Source organism: Castanea sativa, chromosome 6 (genome assembly GCF_040712315.1).
Source record: "Castanea sativa cultivar Marrone di Chiusa Pesio chromosome 6, ASM4071231v1".
Taxonomy (NCBI): domain Eukaryota; kingdom Viridiplantae; phylum Streptophyta; class Magnoliopsida; order Fagales; family Fagaceae; genus Castanea; species Castanea sativa.
Genome location: NC_134018.1, coordinates 35,272,073 through 35,285,807, shown reverse-complemented (window position 1 = coordinate 35,285,807; position 13,735 = coordinate 35,272,073). Strand labels below are relative to the sequence as shown.

At 35.3% G+C, this 13,735-nt stretch overlaps 2 protein-coding genes across 2 annotated transcripts; both read right to left on the bottom strand.

Annotated features, from left to right (window-relative positions):
• Nucleotides 1-4,101: 4,101 nt before the first annotated feature.
• Nucleotides 4,102-4,852, bottom strand: LOC142640491 (uncharacterized). Its single transcript, XM_075814615.1, has one exon. It carries the CDS (start codon nt 4,724-4,726, stop codon nt 4,463-4,465), a length of 264 nt encoding a protein of 87 aa, XP_075670730.1. The 5' UTR covers nt 4,727-4,852; the 3' UTR covers nt 4,102-4,462.
• A 4,184-nt stretch (nt 4,853-9,036) lies between these two features.
• Nucleotides 9,037-9,759, bottom strand: LOC142641523 (uncharacterized). Its single transcript, XM_075815957.1, has one exon. It carries the CDS (start codon nt 9,560-9,562, stop codon nt 9,299-9,301), a length of 264 nt encoding a protein of 87 aa, XP_075672072.1. The 5' UTR covers nt 9,563-9,759; the 3' UTR covers nt 9,037-9,298.
• Between the last annotated feature and the right edge of the window lie 3,976 nt (nt 9,760-13,735).

Genomic DNA, 13,735 nt, shown 5'->3' with positions numbered 1-13,735 from the left:
GGCTGGTAGGGGACAAGAGGTGACCTGTGCCATGAAGGGGGAGTCAGTACGGTGAACTAGCTCATCCAAGTTGGCAGACACTTGCCCTCTCATGGCATTCATCATCATGTCCATCTTGTCCTTCATCATCCGCATGTCCTATGCCATGCATATTGTGCCTTTCTCCAAATCTGACGGATGTTCAATGTCCTATTGTCGATTGCGTCCGCTAGCAACATTGCTTTCTTTTGGGTCTTCCCTTTCTTGTCAATCTCCCGTCAGGAGATGACTGTCGTCCTACTCGTCATTATTCCGTTTGTCATGCTGATCGTTAAAACAGGCACATTGATCATTCATCTGGTACACTGGTTGTTCTAGCTCCTGATATCGCTGGGTAAGTCGGTTGACAGAGGTAGCGAGGGTCTGCATCTATCTTTCCAAGGCGTTGGAGGTGTTTCCACTCTTCTGGTTGATGGTAGCCATTGATCGCATCTAAACCATGCAACTCTTTGTCTCAAAAACAATGATATGGTAATCACTCGTTCCCACAAACGGCGCCAACTAATGATGCAAAAAAAAAAAAAAATCATTTGTGAGTTGATCGTCCACATGCATGCCAATCGGGCACCTTAAGAACAAAAGGGTGAAGAACCTACAGAGAGTACCAGTGGGGTGCCGGCTAAATACCATTCAAATGTTAAGTCAGTGATAGAAGAATCTCCAATAACTCAAAAGTGTGAGAGCTAGAGAAGTTTTTACGTACCTTGGAGAAGAGACTTAGTGCATATATAGTGGTGTAGGGCTAACCAAGATCCCATGAACATAAGATTTTTCCTTGTATGAAAGATATGAAGTTAATGTTCTGAGATCTTAGGGTTCTACTTCCCATACTGGGAGGATACGAATTTGTAGAAGGATCTTTGGGCGTGGTATGCAAGTTCTTTCCATATAGGGATGCATGAGTGGGGAACACGCAAACAGTGTGGGACTTAGTGTAATCCATCGTCGGTATTGGATAACTCAACGGGTACTTTCCTACCTGATAGTGAATGTGAGTGGAAAGCATGGCCAATGTCGCGTCATAATCATCCCGAAAGGTAAATAGACCCTATGGGTACTTTCTAACCCAAAGGGTAAATGGATCCGAAAGGCATTTCCAACCCAAAGGTTAAATGGAACCCGAAGGGAAAATGGACCTAATGAGTACTTTCCAACCCGAATGGTAAATGGACCTGACAGGTACTTTCCAACTCGAACGTTAAATAGACTTGAAGGGCCTTTCTAACCTAAAGGGTAAATGGACCCGATGGGTAGTTTTCAACCCAAAGGGTAAATGAAACTCGACTGGTAAATGGACTCGACGGGCACTTCCATCTCGAAAGGTAAATGGACTTGAAAGGCATTTCCATTTCGAAGGGTAAGTGGAACTCGAAGGGTGAATGGACCTGACAAACACTTTCATCCCAAAGGGTAAATGGAACCTGAAGGGTAAATGGACCCAACAGGTACTTTCCAATCCCAAGGGTAAACGGAACCCAAAGGGAAAATGGACCCGACAGGCACTTCCATTCTAAAGGATAAATGGAACTCGAAGGGTAAATGGACCTGACGAGTACTTTTCAACCTGAAGGGCAAATGGACTTGAGGGGCATTTCCATTCTAAAGGGTAAATGGACTTGAAGGGTAAATGGATTTGACGGGTACTTTCCAACCCAAAGGGTAAATGGACCCAATGGTCACTTTCCATCTTAAAGGGTAAATGGAACCCGAAGGGTAAATAGACTTGACCGGTGCTTTCCAACCTAAAGGTTAATGAAGTCAAAGGGCCTTTCCAACCCAAAGGGTAAATTGATCTGACAAGTACTTTCTAACCCAAATGGTAAATGGACTCAACGAACACTTTCCAACCTGAAGAGTAAATGGACTCGAAAGGTAAAAGGAGTTATAAAATTTTTCGGTTAAAATATTTTTATCAAGTTCCAAGATTTAAAAAAATAAAAATAAAAACAATAGGTCAGTTCACATTGTTACAAAGACTTACATAAGGAGTCAAAATAAGAATTCCAACACATCAAAATATAATATAATTCTTAGCTGCACTAGTGGGTTGCTAAGAATAGAAAAGAAAAACTCTGTGAGCAACCACGTTTTGCCATAGTTGCCAAGAAAACTTTACATCAACTACTTGATTTTCTTCATAGTTGCCAAGAAATCATTCCAACGAACACCACCAACATGGCGCGGGCCAAAACTTTTCTCCATTAATGCTTGAGTTTAGAAAATATGTTTGAGAGAATAAACTCAAGGAATTCAAATATGCATGTTGCGTTTGTTACCTTAATCAATGCGTGGAACTATTTTATAATGAATTAAAAAAAAAATTCTTAGACACTCTCAGAACATAATAAAATAGTGCTCTCACTTCTCACTATTATAATAAATTTTACTATAAATTTTGTGGGGGATAAAAATGTTTAAATAAATGTTTGGACTCTGGGCCTGGTTAGTTGGTGCAAGTCTATCCAATCAGGGTCTTTAGGCCCACAGGTCAGTCCGCACTATAATGGTCCGAGGAGTTGTCCGAGGAGTAGTATCTCCTCGGACAGGCCCAGTAAAGGCCTTAGAACTTGCTAAACGATTTAGAGACATAATTCTGAAAGATTTGTTGGGTAAATGTGTGGTCCAAGTACCCATTAGAGGAAGGAACGAGTGAGAAATATTTGAGGAAAAAGCTGCTACCATCGCATCAAAGGCCCTACATCTACCTCCTAGGCCGCATTAATGGAGAAATGACCTCTGAACAGTAGCATTCAGCCTTCCAGCTATTGTTTGAAGACTTTAAGGAGGTGATGGATGGGATAAGTATCTGGAAAAAAGATCTGTGTTACACGTGGATGAATCAGGTAAGAAGAAGAAGGATATAAGAAGACGAGAGAGGAGAGAAAGAGGAGGCTTTTTTCTTCTTTTTGGAAGCTAAGAAATTGTAATATTTTGCTTAGATAAAGAAAGGTTATACAATTTGTCCTCAGCTTACGTCCGAAGAGGGTTTTTTGTTACGTTCATCTATTACTTGCATAGACAGCGACATTCTAGACTGTTGATCAACTTTCTAACATCCCAAACTTAGGTTTCAAACCCATACTCTACAAATTTCATTGTATAAGGCTCTTTGGGCCTGAGCCCATCACTTGTTTTTAGATTCGGGTACAAATTATGCACTTACAAATTTAATAAGTGAATCTTACTGTAAATGTAAAAGGAGGAATCGTTTATTGTGTTCTAAGAATATTTAAAAATTACTCCTAGTGGAGGATTGTTTCCTAAAATTATATTTTTAGATAGATTTTTTTCTCTAAAATTTAGTCATCATGATATGCATGGAGTTGAGATAACATTTGATAACATAAATAAATGTTAGAATCTTTTCATACAAACAATCTCTCTCTCCATTGGCAATCCCTAATTCTCCATTATTGGAGCTCAAGCTTGTACGAAAAAATTCTAACATAGTAGTAGAGCATAAGATCTTTTGAATTCAATCCCAGTCTCCTCTAATTTTCCTCCATGTTAGGTCTCATCTATTAAAAAATAGTTTTGACTCACATGCAAGGAGCGTTAAAATTATATAATTAAATGATTAAATTTATCTTATCCTAAGAGTTTAGACTTCTATTCTTATTTTTCCTCCAATAATTTAACAGTATAAATATAATTTGAATCTTAAATTTCTCTATTAAAAATATTAGAATGTATCAATTCAATTAAAAATATTAAAATGTGTCAATTCAATTAAAAGGTTCTTGATAAAAAGAAAAAAGAAAAAAAGAAGTTTAAAGACTCTCTGCTGATTTAGCTTTTTTTGGGTATTTGCAATAAATGATACATAATTTTTTTAACAAAATATTCCCTTGAATATTGCTTAGAAAAACTTAAGAGAACAAATATTTATTAGCTAATTTTTTTTAAAGTTATTAGTTAATTTTAAATAATCAAATATGTCTTGGTAGATATTAATCCTAACCATCCTAGCCTTAGGGTAAGTTAAATAACTTCATATTAATTTTTTTAGAATAAACTAATCTACTTCATATTAAATTCAGTTGTCTAAAAAAACACGATAAATAGCCCCCATAAACATATTTCGTTTCAAAAAGATTAAAAGCCTTTAATAGCTTTGGTTGACAGTACCAGTGCGTGAATAGACATATACATGGTTTGGTTTCAGCAATAATTGACAAACGGTAAACCGCTACTCTAGTCATCATACTAGCACAGGGAAGTGCACATTATAATTCAGCCTGTAATTTCCTCCATGACCAACTCGGCCTGACATTTCCCACCAACAAGGCATGTATAAAATCTCTTGTACCGCCCCGTTAATCCCGATGAAGTCTTTTCTACACAACGAAGTTCCATCAGAACTCACTCGTATGCTCAGTTGATCACCTTCTTCAGCTGACTGTATATATAGTATATTCTGCCTTCAATTGGGACCCCAACAGCTCAAGTACATGACTTCCCTCAGAGACTCCTCTGATTGTTTCATTTTCTCGTCTCTCAATTTGCTTGAAACCATAGCAGAAGTTGAAGAAGAAAGGTTCCTGGTCTGGGAAATCGACCTGAGATTATTCTTCGCATGCTGTTGCGCTGATCTTATGATAAAATTCCACCTGCAGATCCCCTGGTCTTTCATGGCTTCCACAACTCCAACACTCACTGCCACAATAGCTTTTCTTGTTGAACTCATCTTCCACTCTTTACAACACTGATGTTTGCTCTTGCACAATTGGAATCAAAAAATCGTAAACTTTATGTAGCAAATAATAATACTGATCGATATAACAAGGATTTGTGATTGTTGAATCAAATAATGTGGAGGGGTCACTTATATATAGGGAGAGATCGGTAGCTACTAGTTTGGGGAAAAATACCAGAGGCTAGAGCATTTGCCGGTGGTTTTGGATATAGGAAGCCAATGGTTTTTTCCACATATATTGACTATGATGCCCTTCTGAGAGTAAATGGTCTCATTAATTATATAGGGGTAAATTTGGGTTTTTATCTTACTCAGTCCCCCATCCTTTCGATGATGACAAAGTAATGTTGTCACAACATTTAGAATAGCCACTAAAGTTACTTTGGGCACATAGTTTTTCCTATTAAAAAACAAAAGTGCACACCGGATTTCAAGAGTAAAATCCACTATCCATTCATACCCGTAGTTTTGGAGTGAGAGAACCAAACCACTTGTTTTCTTAGAATGAAGACAGACAGGACAGCGGTATCCACGTGTGTCCATATCATTAAGTGTCCATGGAAGTCAGCTTGTTATTTACCAAATGAAAATGATTTATGGCGCGTATCTATCACACGGAGAATATATAGGATTCTCAACAAGTGACGTCATTTATTGTTTTACTAAAAGATTTTCACATGTTTAAAATGGTAGAGTTTTAAACAAAAATTAATTATTGACTCAATAATTAAATGGAAAAGAGTTTTTTATTGAAATGGTGAGCAAATGATAATGCAAAATTTGTCTCAATTTCTCATGAGATAATGGTGAAATTAAAGGGAAATACAATTTAAAATTTTAATCTTGTTGTAAAGAAAGCTTCTAAAAGAATTATATTTCTTCCCACGCTTAAAGAAACTTTCCACTTATCTAGAAACTTTCCACTTATTTAAAGCCACTTATCTAAAGAAACTTTGCACTTATTTAAAGCTTTATTTAGAGAATAAAAAATTTCACAATCCTTTTTATAACTATTAAAATGATATATTGAGACTAAAGTTAAAAAAAATGGTGTAAGAGCATTACCATAAGTTGTTTTTATAAAATAAGCTGTTTTATAAAATATGCCATTTTAACATACCAAAAACTTACTTTTTCATTTTATCACATCATTTCACAATATCTCATTTATCAAATGTTTTATAAATCAATTCTATACATTATAATAATATTTACAACACATTAAAATAATATATTTTTCAAAACCCAGCCAATACACAAATGCACGGCCCAGGCAGTCGCCACCACCCAAGAACCAACCACCATCGCTACAACCATTGCCACAACAACAACCACCGCTACAACCACCGCCACAAACTACAACCACAATCACTGGTTCCTCCAACAAATTTCAAATCCAAAAACCTCAACAAAAGATTAAAAAAAATAAAAAAAAATAAAAACTTAAAATCTTCAACAAAACCCCAACCCAACAAATCAATCAATGACCAAACTCAACCAACCATCGGCGGTGAGAGCTATGGAGGACAACGTAGCTTCAGATCGGCGACGTGGTTGAGATGCGCATCAAAAAGTTGAATAAAACCAGGGGCGAGCTTCAGATCAGCGACGACGATGGTGGCTTCAGATCAGCGGCGATGGAGTCTTCAAACTAGAGGCGATGGTGGTGGCTTGATCTGTGAGGGTGAGGGAGGGTGAGTGGATTGGTGAGGGAATTTGATTTGAAGAAGAAAGAGAGAGAGAACACGAGTTGAATCTGTGAGAAGAGAGAGAAAAAGTTGAATAAAATATAGAGAGGAGAGAGAAAAAGTTGAATAAAAAAAAAATATTTTTTCGGGGTAATTACACTAAATCCATCTGTGGTTTGGGCGAAAATCACTTTGCCTACCCATGGTTTGAAAAGTATCACTTAACCCACATGTGGTATGTTCCGTTTGTTTTCCATAACCCACCTCTGTTAAAATCAGGGGTAAATAAGTATTTTTGCTCAAATTTTATGTCTATCTCCTCCAAAAAAAAATAGCACAAAAATGCAAGAGAAACAAGATCAAAAAGTTGTATTGGTCTCTCTCTCAATTCACATAAATCTTGAACATGAAGAACATACCCAGTTTTCTTAGCAACCAAACAAAAGCAGAAAATAAGTTTTACGCAAAATAAAAAAACAAAAATTCTTATATTAACTTTAACATAATAGAGGCAAGCTTCTAACATAAATCATTAAACCTAGATTTTTTTTTTTCTTTCAAATTCCCAAGTTCTTTCAAGTTTTCTCAACAACCATATAACTATAAAAGAAATCAAACTATTCAATCTTAGTCTTAAACACCCATTTGGCTCAACTTTCAGGAAGTCTCTCATCTTTACAAGAACCTAAACAACATAAATCACAAAACCTAGAATTTCTTTCTCTTTCTCAATCGAAAACAAATTAAAAGTTTCAACCTTTACACAGCAATATAAAGCTCAAACAACACAAACTACAATACCCAATATTTTTTTTCCCTTTTATTTTCTTGGAAACCAATAAAAGAGAGAAATTTGAATAATGGGTATGTGTTAAACCTCAAAAGAAAAGAAAAAAAGAAAAAAGAAAAAAAAGCTCACCAACATACAAGGACGGTTTGGAGAAGAATTTAGAGAAGTCAGGTGTTTGATATGGCTGTGGTGAGATTGAGATTGTGAACCCATAACCAAATTCTCTAAAACCCCAAACCTCTGCCTTTCTTTTCTCTCTATTGAAAACCCTTAACCAAATCCACCAATAACCACTAGCCACCATGATTTCTGCAAAAAAAAAAAAAAAAGCAAACCCAAATGCAAAAACCAACAAAACCCACAAATTGTGACACAAAACCACCAAATGGAGAGCCAAAACCCATTAATGGCGAGAAAATTTGTAACCACTTATTGAGAGCTAGAACCACCGTGATGAGATGAAACCACTGGGCCGGGACAGGTCGAAAAAGAGATATAAAACCCACGAAGAACATGTTGATCTCACCATAGGTCTCTCTCTCGAAAAATTTCTGAGTTTTGGGTGTTTTGATTTGCGTTATGTTGTGTTTTGGGGTTAAAATGTGTTTTTGTAACGGCTGGGCTTAAGGTAGGTTATGGAGATTGACGAAAACATACCACAGATGGGTTAAGTGATACTTTTCAAACTACGGGTAGACAAAGTAATTTTCGCCCAAACCACAGGTGAGTTATGTGTAATTACCCCTTTTTTTTTTTTACAACATCTGTTCGTACCATGCCAAATTTATCATAGTATTGTAGCATGTCTCATATTTTTGGCACATTTAACACACCTCATGAAGGTGTGTTTTTGGTGTTTGACATTTGGTACACCTGATGGTAAGGCTCTAAATAACATCTATTAGACTCTTACACATTTCATTACTCTAATAATAATTTACCACAATAATTGTGAATTTTTTTTTTTTATCTTTAATATTACTCAACTATTTTGGACAATAAATCTGTTCGTGGATTTCATATGGTTAGTAAAATAAATTATTACCCTTCCTTTTTTTTAGCGGTTATAAGTGATAAATAAGCTTAATTGCCATTTTAGATTTTTCAATTGACTATCTAAATAGTCTCATCTCATGATTGTTGAGATTGTCTAAAAAATATGAACTTGAACTTTGAAAGCCGAAGCTCAAAATTTATGAGGTCCAAGGCATTTCGGGCTTGTTTACAATTACACACACTCAGGGCCCCATCATCAAGGCCCAATTTACACCAAATGAGGCCCATCGAGAAATGGGGTCATACCACACTCGGCCACAACATTGACCAAATCCTCACGACCAGAAAAGCCATCCTTCAACTTCCAGCAGCAACACTTCCACGGCTAGCAAGAAAGAAATCTAGGTTATTTGAAACACACACCATGACACATTGACACCACCTTAATTATAGATATATGCTCAAAGGCATAGCAAGAAAGAAATCTTGGTTCTTTCGAATAACGAACAATGGATATGTGGTTTTCACAAGCAGGAGACATTATACAAGCACTTGGAATAAATGATAGAATCTTACAATTAAAATCAGATGGATGATAGATCTTAGAACTTAGAAATTTATGGCTTTTCCCATTCGCAGTATAGATTTTTTCCTAACTCGTAAGTCATATCGAGCAACCTTATTAAAGAAAAATTTAGAAATTAATTCCTCATACCAAAAAAAAAAAAAAAATACTTGGTGAAAGAAAATCTTGGATCGTGAAGGGAACCAATTTAAGTACAAAAATGGTTCTCCATTAATTTGCTCGAGAGTGACGACATCAACTATAGTAAATAATATATCATGTTTGCTATAAAAATTTATCATTTACAACTTACACCCGAGCAACAAAAATCGACTGTTTGGCAATTTGTCACAAATTTCAAGCACGAAGCACGACTCATATGAGTATATGACTGATCAGAATCTTCCGTGCTTTGTACAAGATGTCTTGTACGTATTAATCTTTCTTCAATATCAAAGAAATTCCATCAGAACTCATTGGCTCACTCGAAAAAAAAGGTCACCTTCTTTAGCCGACTATAACCATCAATTGGGACCCCAACAACTCAAGAACATGACTTTCCTCAGAGACTCTTCTGACTGTTTGATTTTCTCGTCTCTCAATTTGCTTGAAACCATAGCAGAAGTTGAAGAAGAAAGGTTCCTGGTCTGAGAAATCGACCTGAGATTATTCTTCGCATGTTGTTGCGCTGATCTTATGATAAAATTCCACCTGCAGATCCCCTGGTCTTTCATGGCTTCCACAACTCCAACACTAGCTGCCACAATTGCTCTACCCGTTGAACTCATCTTCTATTCCTCGCAAGACTCTTCTTTTCTCTTAAAATTGGAAGCACAGAATAGTATACTTTGTGTTGCAAATAGAACCGATATGAGAAGGATATGATGTGTTTAAATGGTGTGTAAAAATCACTTATATATAGGGACTAGGAGAGATGGGAAGATGTTACTTATTATTAGTGGAATGAGCTAAGAGTTTGGGAAAAACCAGAGGCTATCAGCATCTGCCGATGGTTTTGGGATTAAGTAAAAAACAAAGAGTAAGCCAATGTCTTTTTCCTATATATTGACTACACTACCCTCATAAAAGTAGTGATCGCATTGATTAGATAGGGGTAAATTTGGGTTTTGATTATTTGCTTTTCGATGACGCAAAGTAATGTTGTCACTCCAATTAAAATGCAAGCCACTAGACTTTTCTAGTTTACTAGTAGTAGTAGTTACCAGTAGTTCCTGAAGCGCACACTGTTTTCCGTTTTAAAAAGAAAGGCGCACGCAGTTTTTCATTGTCAAATCCGTTCAAGCTGGAGTACTTTGGCAGTGAGAGGGAAAAAAGAAAAACCAATTTTTTTCTTCTTCAAATAGAGACCAAAAGGATAAGATTGTCCTTTTAAAAAAAAAAAAAAAAAAAAGGATAAGATTGTCTGGGTCTGGCTGGATGGTAGAGTAATAAACTAATAATTATGGATAAGGCATCACGTCATCAATTCAAATCCTATTAGAACTAAGAAAAAAAAACGTTTATTGCTTATGAGGTTGAGGAAGAATAACCCTTGAGCATGTTTGATTATTTGTCCATTGCTCAATAACAAAATCATTAGAATAGTTCCACATGGCCCATGAGAATTTTTTTATATGAATTTCAACTCCATTAATGCTTAGTTAGATTTGTGATTCATTTAAAAGAAAAATTGAGCCCCCAAAAGAAGAAGAAGAAAAATTCATATTATTTTGAGTTGTATGTTATGATATAATATGGATGACAAAAAAATACATCCTACAACAATCTAAAAGGGAAGTAATAGATCATTTATGCCTAATTAATCAAATAAATAGAATTTATTTGGATCACATAATGTCTAAAGAGCATTAGCATTGGTTTTTTCTAATTCTATCATATTTTACTATAAAAAAACTACTTTATGAATTATACTATACCATTTTACAATACATCTAACATCCCAAAACTCTATTTTTTTTCCATATTATTTAAATATTCTTTTTTAATCATTTTTTTACTATTTCTCTTCTTTTTCCTCTCTTTCTCCCTCAACCTCTAGCAAACCCATACCCAGCAAAATCACAACAAGCAAATCACAACAAAAAATCACCCAAATCAAACAAATACCAGAAATCCACCTGCCGCCCTAGCAAAATCACAACAAATCTATAAATCCATACCAAAATCACAACAAAAAATCACCACCAACCACCCCAGCATATCACAACAACAAATCCCAAAACAAAAATTTGAAAAAAAACCCACCATCAACAATCCATGCTGATCTTTAAAGTGATCAGACTTGCCACTGCCATCGAACCCAACAAACCACCAATCACCACCACCACGCCACACGCCCACCGAAAAAATCCACTCTATCAAAACCCCATTGGAACAAAATCCACGCAATCAAAACCCGATCTCCATATACACCGATCAAAACTCCAATCTCCATAGAACCCAAAATCCAAAATCAAAATCAAAATCACTCGCCGATCTCCGATCCAAATCAAAATCCAAAATCAAAATCAAAATCCAAAACCCAAAATCAAAACCAGAAACCCACCATCGACCCATGCTGCCGTTGCCGCCCCGCACCACCTGACCCACGACCACATCAGTCACAAACCCACCACCGCCAGAAACCCACACAACTCACTGATTAAATGGATTTGGAGATGGGTGGGTGAATCGGCAGTGATGGCGAGAGAGAGAGAGGGGATGAGAGAGAAGAGAGAGGCTTGGTGTGAGTTTGAGTTTCAGCGATGGAGGGAGATGAGAGACCTTGGAAAGAAGGATTGATATTTAAAAATAAAATATTAATATATTTTTTACAATTAAGCTATAGTGTGATTCTACGTTTAGAATCACATTGTAGCACAATTGCAAATTTTTTTGCAATACTCTAACTTTACAAGTTCCGTTGGAGTGGCTCTTTTGGGCTTCAATTGTAAAATGGGCTAAGATATACCATGTATAGCATCCGCTGTGGATGCTCTTAGGATGTTGAGATTCATGGGATCCTCCTATGATCCCATCCCTTCTTTTGTAAAAGTAAACTTTATTGCAACCATTAGTAAGGAGAAAATATGCCTTGTAGCAATTAGAAGGAACATAAAAGAGAAGTCATTTTTGTGTGAACAGAGATAATAAAAAGATCAAGACTTGCTAATAACTTAAACCAAGGTTGCTCATTCAGCAAAAAAGAAGAAGAAGAAGAAGAAGAAGAAAAGAAATAAAACAAGGTTGCTCATGTAGTAGTAGCAAAGGTAGCAAAGTTGGGCATTACTCATGTAATTTGTAAAATAGACACTCTTAATGTGATTCAACCGCTCAAAAGCATTATGATTCCCCCTCATTGCTCCATTGTAAATATTATTAACTTAGGTCAATTTTGAAATCCCTTGCTGATTGGATTATAGTTCCTATCTTTAAGGATGCAAACTTAATTTTATTGCCCAGAAAAAAGAGATGACAATCTTATGTTCTAGATTTTTTTTTTTGCTTAGGATTACAAGAGGGAAAGGAATCTAATTTTAGTGTAGGTGAGGTTTGACCCCTAAATCTCTTAGTTGACGATTAGAGAGTTTATCAGTTAAACTAATTGAAATTTGCACTTATTTGTTTGTAAGTAAACAAAACTTAACCAAAGGAAAAGAATAATTACCCTTTTTAAAAAATGGTTATACTGATATGTGATAAATGAGTTGAATTTAGGGTTGTAAATGACCCAAATCGTTCATATACAGCTCAGGCTTGACTTAATAAAAGTCTTGTTCATATTTGTTTATTTATAAACAAGCCAAGTTTGAGTCTTAATTTAAGGTTTATTTAATAAACAAAGCAAGTTCAAGAAAAAAAAAATCATGAACAGGCTAATGAACATTAGGACTTGATAAACATTAGGGCTTAATATAAAACAAGCTGAGCTTAAGCTAATTTATGTGGTTGGTAATGAGCCTAACATGAGCTTGACAATTAAAGTTATATTTTACAAAGGCTTTAAGTAATTAGGAGTTGAGATTACTAGTTCAAATGGCATAGGCTTGAAACTAAGCTGATAATGTATATTTATTAGATCTCAAGCTCAAAAGCATAATAGTGAGCTGAAGTTTGCGCTTGACATTGAGTTCGAGCTTAATTTGACTAATGAATTAAGCTCAAGTTTTTAGACTTTTTAACGAGATGTCTCAAACATTATTTATAGGCTTAGTTCGAGTAACTTGAATGTTTTACCTTCACTGTCGAGTCAAACTTGAACATTACCTACTCAATGGAATTGCGTTTATTATTATTATCATTTTTGGCTCTTTTTAAGTCACCACCCAAGATCAGATACTCATCTCATGATTATTACCAAATTTGACCCCAAAAAAAGAAAAAGAAAAAAAGAAAAGCTTATAAAAAAAAAAAAATCAAGGCAACACAAAATTAAACTTCATTTAAGCTCTAAAAATTTAGAATAATGCAAAATGTAAATGTGGTTATTGACAAGCAAGTGAAATTAAAAAAGCACTTGGAATTAATGATAGAATCTTACTATATAAAGATAAAATGGATAATAGAAGTTTATGCTCTTCTCCATTCGCATTTCGCAGTATCGATTCTGTCAGGGTCAGCTCATATCGAGCAAACTTATCTGAGAATTTTTAGATTTTTTTTTAATAGGTTAGGCGACAGGAGTCATACCAAGTATATAAGTAATGGAATTTCGGTACAATCATCGTGTTCTCCATTTGCTGAACTAATCTATACAAGGCTATTAGGCATATAATCATTTACGCCAAACATAAATCTATATATTACAAATTTTTATTTCAGGAAAAGAAATAAAAAACTGATTTTTAATTCATCATTTCATTTGGAAGAGTGATAAACTTCACCCAGACGAGAAAAAGATAACGAGATTATAAAAAAAAGAAAAAGAAAAAAGAGGGAATTGATGGTGACGAGATCAGCTA

Bases quoted from the DNA above. Each gene is read 5' to 3' on its own strand.
- LOC142641523 (XM_075815957.1), bottom strand. From the start codon at position 9,562: ATGAGTTCAACGGGTAGAGCAATTGTGGCAGCTAGTGTTGGAGTTGTG.
- LOC142640491 (XM_075814615.1), bottom strand. From the start codon at position 4,726: ATGAGTTCAACAAGAAAAGCTATTGTGGCAGTGAGTGTTGGAGTTGTG.